The following is an 8,158-nucleotide window of genomic DNA, read 5'->3' as shown; positions in this document are numbered from 1 at the left end:
AAACAAATTTTTTTCTTGTTTTTGTTTTTTGAGACCAAATCTCACTGTTTTCCAGTCTGGAGTGCAGTGGTGCAATCTTGGCTCACTGCAACCTCTGCCTCCCAGGTTCAAGGGATTGTTGTGCCTCAGCCTCCCGGGTAGCTGGGACTACAGGCGTGCACCACCATGCCTGGCTAATTTTTGTATTTTTAGTAGAGACAGGGTTTCACCATGTTGGCCAGGCTGGTCTCGAACACCTGACCTCAGGTGGTCTGCCCGCCTTGGCCTCCCAAAGTGCTGGGATTACGTGTGTGAGCCACCGAGCCTAGCCAGAAACGAAGTTTTTCTAAGGCATTTGTTATGATGATAGTCTGGCATTTCAGAGAAAATGTTTTGCCAATTAATTGAGAACCACCAACAGTTTAAGATCACTGACTTGAAGTAATAAACAGGAACATTTTGTTTGGGTCAAAAAACCACTTTCTTCACATCAAGATTGGAGTTAGTCATGATTCCAGTGACATAATATCCTGTGCCCTACAAGGGCTCAATTATTCTGAGATGCTGCTCACAGCCCAGGATGCTGGGTTCTCTGAAAGACTGTCTTGAAATTATCAATGAGTGTGATGCTTAGGGACCCCCACCCCCACATATTTCCTTATTTAGAAAGAATGTCCTGAGTAGTTAGGCTCCCTAACATCTTCAATAAAATGACCACATTCTGTTCTTTCTTATTCTTGCTAGAATAGGCAAATTCCATGGAAGAAACAAAAGTCTATCCAATTTGACACAGCACATACTCAAGATCATTCAAAAAGGGACATGCCTTGGTTAGAAATTTCATAACCTACATTGTGAAAAAGAGGAAAACAGCTTAATCCATGTATTCTGTGATTCCCAAATCTAAATTTTCGCACTGACACAGGTTTAGTCACATATAAATTACAGTAGTTTGCGTGTGTGAGAATGAATGAAATTAATAGCCCTCACTTGTTATCTCCAAGTCTTCTGAATTTTTAAGGCTTTAGAAAGAATATCGTTTAAAATAACCCCATACTCTATGATGGTCCTGATTCTTTCTTAGCTTGCCCCTCGCTATGAGAGGCTGACTACTTAATGAATTTGTCACAGAGGTTTTCCCGGCTGAGAGATATCGGAGACTTTGACGGTGAAGCAGCGACAGGGGAACAAAATGATGGGCGAGGAAGCTTCGAGTGCAGGCTTTGCTCTTTTAACTTTATGCCCAGTTCCATAATTGTGCTTTCAAATGTAATTCTAGCTGCCAATTTACACTTTACCAGAGTTAAAACTTATTTTTAGTTTCATTTCCATGAAAAATGTGCACTTTGCTCTTGATTGACAGATATGCTTTGACAGTTGATACAGGTTTACCCAGTCAAGGCTTGTTTTAGTTGAAGGTGAAAATGGAAGAGGGAAAAAAATTGCTTCAACAGATCTCAGTATTTCTCTTTTTATTGCATTCGTTGTCTAACAACAATAATACTCATTGGCAAGAAATTTATTTACACTAACAAATTAAATTTAATCACAGGTATTGTTAGACTGGTCATAAAACAAACTGTGATATTTTGCTTGAATGCCTCTGAAAACCAAAGAGTAAGGAATGTCATTTGAAACTTTTTGAACAATCTAGAGAAGTACATATTAACCAAGCACAAGAGAACAATTCAGACGTGGCACTATTGTCTCTTCCATGCAAATGATCAGACATCAAAATGTACAAATTAAACGCTTAGGTAACATGCTATCCATACCTATCAGACTTAAAATTATTTTCAAACAATTCTTGTTCTTTACTGATATACAAAGAAAGCTGAAAAGAAATCAACTTCTTACAGTGGAATAGAATTTATTCTCTTTTATTTTCAGCTGCCCAGTTTTGTCAGTAACATGTAGCAGATGTACAAGTGGTTGCAACACCATTAAAAAATACAAAAGCAGTAGTTATGATATTAAATAACTTCAATATTAAATTGAATAAAACATATACATATATATTTAAGGAATTTCACTAAGCACTAACTAAATTTCATGTTGTTGGGAGGTGTTATCTGGCTGGAGTGCCTCTTAATTCTTACTTTTTAAGGTAATTTAATTATTTCTTGCCAATTGTTCTTTCATGAAAGAATGATTACATCCTTAACAGAAAACCTGGGTGTATAAATAATATAGCTGAAAGAAACAGAAATGTACACCTTCCAACAACATACACTCCCAACCACTTGTGCTGTTTTTGGCAACAACCAAAATGCCATCACTTGCACAAAAAGTAAATAAATGATCATATGATGGCAACATTCACCATAAGAGAGCCAGTAGGCAGTGACTTTAAGCATCACAGCCACCAATTGTCATTTTAGAATTGTGAGCAAATTCACAAGAACACACAGTGCAATTTTTAGCCAAGAAAACTGCAGTCTGCAGTTGAAAATGCCCGAAGCTGCAGAAATTTCTTCTGAGCTCCAACTCAGCAATATGCAACCCTGACATCAAAGCATTAGCCAAATATTTGAGGAAATTTTCTTACTAAAATACCAAGTATCTGATAAATCAATTTTACCAAAATATATAAACATATAGAAGGATAAGTGCATTTAGTAGAAATACTTACAATAAAAAAATCTCTTAAAATCTATGAGCCATTCAATGTATACACAACACAAGAAGTGGCAATAAGGCTATGATTATAGCTCCAGGTCCTGACTGATGTTACCAAGTTCCATACACAATGTATTTTTTAATGCCATGTGATTGTAGTGTGTGTGCATGTGTAAGGTGGGAGTTATATTCACACATATGTAGTTCTGAACATCTACACAAATGGCATGCACATTGTTGAGAAGTTGTCTGTTCTCTTATTCCTTACATCTTACTGTTGAATCCCTAGCAGTTTTGGGGTTGGGTTAGGGTCAAGCATAGGAAATCATCATATTTCTTTCCTTCTCCACTCTTGAGGATCTGGAATCAGGTCACAGGCTGTGCTGGGTCCACATGCTTACATATGCGAACCTTCAAGTAACTACCATTCCATAGGCCCACATAGACACCATGCACGAGCAAATAAGGACCCTCTGTCTACCATAAATAGAACTTGTTGCTTTCACTTACCAGGAGAAGCTGATTCTGTCGGCTTTCTCTTTGCCCCTCCAACTTCTTAGTTGGGCCTATTCTATGCCGCTACTTCAAGTTACTCAAATGTGTTTTGTCTGGTGTTATTTTTTTTCTCCAGTGTTTTGGACCAAGACTAGATTTCCTGAGACTTTAAATATGCAAGACAAATGCAAACAAAATCTGCCAACATACCCAGGCTGCTTTTCAGGAGTGAATCACTGAAGCACATTCAGATTTCCTATAACCCTGCTTTCTTTTGGGAATGTACAACCCTCCCCCAGCTTCCCACCCCCCATCATAATGTAAACGATTCTAATAGAAAATACGGATGTTTTGGCTGGGGGTGGTAGCACATGCCTGTAGTCCCAGCTACTTGGGAAGCTGAAGCAGGAGGATCACTTGAGCCCAGATGTTTGAGGCTGCAGTAAGACATGATGGTACCACTGCAGTCCAGTCTGGGTGACAGATGACAGAAAAAAAAAAAAAAAAAAAAAGAAAGAAAGAAAATACGGACATTTTATTTCTGGACTTTATCCTTAAATGCTTAGCTTTAGAATAGTGTACAGGTACATCCTTGATAAAAAGTAAATTTTAAAAGATAGAAAAGAACTGTGCTTTTCTCTTCCATTTTACCTTTTCGTTCTGAGACCACTAAGGTCTTTGCATTAAGTAGGTGACGGGAACCCTAGTGACCACTGTCCACCAAAGTGTCCCTCATCTCCAGCTCTGCCAGGAGTACCTTTAGTTACTCAAATGGAAATATCTCAGTGTAATGATGGGGCTACAACATATCCAAAGTGTAGATGGTTCTCTCAGGGTTGCTGGGACAGCTTCCTTTAGAATCCTCTAGAACACTACTGTTAAACACTGGATCTCCTCTTGAAGTTTAGTCTGCATAACCTTTAACACTTAAACATGAATCAGAGTATCTATATAAATGGAAATTTTTATTTCCTTTTTTACAAAATGTAATTTTCAAGCACATGTTAATTCTGGTGCACAACGAACCCAGACGAGTTTGTCTTCAGCAGAAACTCTAACGGCAGAGATGCTAGATCAAACCACCTGTGACCATTTTTGTAGCTTGGGTCTGGGATATTTTAAGATGTCAGGCTAGGCATGACTACAGTGTCACAGATAGTGGCAAAGGTAAATCTGGTTCCTCATTTTCCCTCTTGCCACTTTGTTTCCAACAACAATGGAGCAAAAGGTAGACAGTCCCATTTTGTGCCAGTTGAAAGCTGAGTTTGGCTTCAGCACCTATCATACTGCAATCATGAACTGCTGTGGGTTAAAAAAGTTTGTGTGATGTTGAGGGTGTGAAATCAATGTCAATCCCAGCTAAAGGATGACAGCCACAGTGCAGCTTTATTGTCATGAAACTAAAGGGGGACTTCATCAGGAATGTTAGAATGGATGAAATGAGGTTTCTTCCCTAACTTAACATTCTGCAGTAAATTCCTGATTCAGGCAAAAAAAAAAAAAGAATGAGATAAGTATTACATAAACTGTGAGTTACTTGAAGGGAGATGGTCTTAAACAAAGTAATCTGTTATAAAACTAACATCCTTTAATGGAAAACCCTGACCCAGATACAGCTCATACAATGCTTTCTGTCTGCAGCTTGGCCTCTTCGCCACACACTCCCTCCCAGCAAAGCATAACCTATACCCCAAAACACTTTTGGCTATTGTTAGAATCATACTGAGCTCTTCTTTAGGGAACACAGTTCATAGCATCCAGATATTTCCTTTTTTGTTCATTTTCTGATAATAAAAAACTGCAAAGTGTTTAAGGTTGATGAAGTAACAATTCTGTATTAAATTGTAAGGACAGTGAAAACCACTAGCATTAAAGTAGGAATTGTGCAAGACACTGGAGCCTCGATTAGGTATCATGCACTACAGTCAATAAAAGAAATAATAGGAAAACAAAATGTGCACAAGATCTGAGGTCTTTCACTTTGTTTTCATACCCTTCATCAGTTTATATCTTATGCTTTGTGGGGCAATCAAACCAAGTGACTTTTACAATTTCATCTGTTTTAAGTGGTAATGCTAAAAGAACTCATTTAGGACTAAAATTACTATAATTTAACTAAAAAATCAAAATAGCTATAATACAAATGATTTAAGGAATAAGAATTTGATTTATAACATTGTCAGTTGGACACTGATCTAAACATTCAATGTACAAACAAAGTTATAAAGAAAAATACTTCTAAGACATTTAAGAAAATGCAATATAATAGATCATAAATTAGGTGCAAAAACAAGACACTTATAGACATTTCCAGTATATACATCCATTTTCAAATATTACCAAAGTGTAAACATAACTTAAGATAATCATCCTTCTATCTCTACTCTTGAATACAGTGAAATTTCCAGTGTGATCCAGGTCACTTTTTTCCCAAAGATAAGCAAAAATGGCAAAAATTTACAATAGCAAGCACTAATATTACTAGATTTTTTCTAATTTAGTGTTTTAGTATTAGAAAATTTTGCCAAATTTTATCGCTCATTAATAGTGGCTTCTTATTTCTCATGATGTTAATAAATAACAAAGCACCAGACATCTCAAGATATTAATAGAGTATCCAATATGGCAGTTTCATTATCATACCCCAAATGAAGACAGACAGAAAAACATAATGGTGACTTTGATAACTGTAAAACACAATGTTACTTCATGTTAACATTTCTGAGGCTTGAATGAATGGTCTGTACCTAATGACAAAACAGCTGAAGCATAACAGACAATACTCTGGCAATGAAAAGAAAACAGGCCTTGGGTGTAGAACAGAATTAAAAATGTCTAGTTTAGATAATTTCCGAATTCAGATTTTCAGATAAGCAAAAATAATTTTTTTAAAGAAAAAAATCACACTGTTATTAAAACACAAGATGGGGCTATAAGGGAGTTCCCTTAATCTGTTACACTCAAAAGCCTTGCCCAGGCCCTGCATATGGAATAAATACTTCCAGTGGAAGATACGATGATGCTGGGAACGGAGCAGAGATTCCCATTAAGTAAAAGAAGTAAAATACCGTTCAAGAACTCATGTGGCCTCAAGTCTTATGTTGAAACTTGTCCTTTGGAAAGTGGATAACCTCAGTTTAGAGTCAATGCAGCAAAGAGAACCAGATACATGAGCATAAACTACAAAAACCCAAAAAACCCTCATCACACGAAATTTCTCAAAACGAGTTTATTTTCTCCTTCTTCTGCCCCAGTCTCCTGCACTTAGGACTTAGTTGGTGAAATACAGAAATCCTTAATACTGGCTTAAAATTAGTATAAGTTCCTCCACTACTAAAGTGTATCCTATGCACTGCCCTAAACAAACTTTTTCTGTAAAATTGGAAATCTTTAAAGTATGGAAAGGAATGGCTCAGAAAAACCATTCAAAATCTCCCTAAAATGTTAACTGACAGTTCTTCTTTATAGGAACATTCTTTGTACTAAAAAAAAAAATTGGTTCTCCAGTTGAATATTATTCAAATCTAAATTTCCTCAAACTGGTATTTCTACTTTTCTTAAAAGTACATTTGTTAAAACACTAACTGAGCCCACCTGGGAAATCTTGAGTAGAAACTATGTGATGAGTTCCTGATTGTGACATAGACAGGCTGAAGACCAGCCAGAATGTTCCCCAGGAGAGGAAACCTGAAAATGGTGGTTTCCTTAAAAATCAATTTCCTGTTCAATTTCTTGGGTTGGGTGGGGGGAAGGGGAACTGTGTTGTGTTTGCCAGTGTTGCTGAGATGCTGAACACACAACAGTAGCAAGGTCAACAGATCCCAATATCCCATGGCTGCATTAATGTCTGATTTTTTTCTTTCGTGTTCAGCTATATCTAGAGGATAAATATTACTCTCAGAACCTAAGGTAATACTCACATACACAATCTTAAGGCTTTTGCTTTTTTCAGTGGTTAACAAATAGCTATAATTTCTTTTCTTTCTTTTTGATGCCTAGCAAGCAGAATGGCTTGCTTGCCTTTTCCCTTAGTAGGTAACTATGGAGCAGAGCATCCATGTTTCCACAGCAGGGTGGTCTTACTGTCCAGACTCAGAATTAAGAGTGAATCTTTCCCACACACTGGAGTAGGTTTTGCAGCCCTAGAAGTAAGTACTGGTCCAGATCTCATGGCAGGGTGCTCTCTGCCATGCAGACAAGTGCAATTGCCATTTCAGGATCCCAAACTGAAAATTCACAGTGCTCCATCAACAACACCAGGGTGTATCATGCTCTTGTTGGGTGGGGTCAAGCTAGTTCTCCAAGTGACAAAACACACCCAACACAACACAAGATGTTGCTAAGTTAGAGAAGAGCAAAACACAGCTACTTAAATGAAATGTCTGGTTTGTTAATAAATCAAAGGTGGCTTGGGACTATGTCAGTAGTTAAAATTAAGAGTGCCTTCTATTGCAGAAAATGCAGTTATTCAACACACGGTTCCTCAGCCGGCCTAGAGCCGCATTACCCTTATCATTTAGTTTCTTCTTCATCCTCTGGAGGAGAGCAGGGCAGGAAGAGGTGGGGACTTCTCTTGGATAATCTCCATCTTCAGTAAGAGGGTATGTGTTACTGCTCACCAGCACCGTCGGCTGCAGTTGACGTCATCTTTTCTGTCTTTTTGGACTTCCTCTGCATTTGCTCTTGTTCCTTTCTCCTTAGCTTTTCTCTTTGTTTTTCCATTTTCTCTTGGGCCTTCCGAGCCTTCTCTAGAGACATCTTCATTTCCTTGAGTTTCTTTTTGACCACTGCTCGGTCCTGGGATGCTGTCATTCCAAGAGCCTAAGAAGGAAACACACACACAAACTGAATTTGAAAACCAGTGAGCCCTCTGATGATGTTAATATACCATATGTTCAAGTTTGTAAACTAATTCAAACATAAAAGAGATAAGAAAAGAGGAAGAGCTAATTACATTTGTTAAAAATTAACACACTGGGGGCTACCCTTTTTCTTTTGTTCTTTGAAGTCCCTTGCAAAGTATACCCTAAAGCTCATTAATTAAATGCTTTCCAAATTAGTAATT

General features: G+C 37.5%; 1 protein-coding gene across 17 annotated transcripts in view; it reads right to left on the bottom strand.

Moving 5' to 3' along the window:
* Positions 1-4,908: 4,908 nt before the first annotated feature.
* Positions 4,909-8,158, bottom strand: part of LOC105475534 (protein phosphatase 1 regulatory subunit 9A) — a 391,847-nt gene continuing 388,597 nt past the window's right edge. For 15 of the 17 annotated variants that reach the window (XM_071094850.1, XM_011730872.3, XM_011730875.3 and 12 more), the window contains one exon: positions 4,909-7,914. In XM_071094850.1, coding sequence (XP_070950951.1) covers positions 7,702-7,914 — 213 coding nt within the window. In that variant the 3' untranslated portion in view covers positions 4,909-7,701. The remainder of the gene's footprint in view (positions 7,915-8,158) is intronic. The other 2 variants (XR_011622153.1, XR_983434.3) reach the window with 2 other exon arrangements.

This window comes from Macaca nemestrina, chromosome 4 (genome assembly GCF_043159975.1).
Source record: "Macaca nemestrina isolate mMacNem1 chromosome 4, mMacNem.hap1, whole genome shotgun sequence".
Classification (NCBI taxonomy): Eukaryota; Metazoa; Chordata; class Mammalia; order Primates; family Cercopithecidae; genus Macaca; species Macaca nemestrina.
This window is presented reverse-complemented; position numbering and strand designations above follow the sequence as displayed.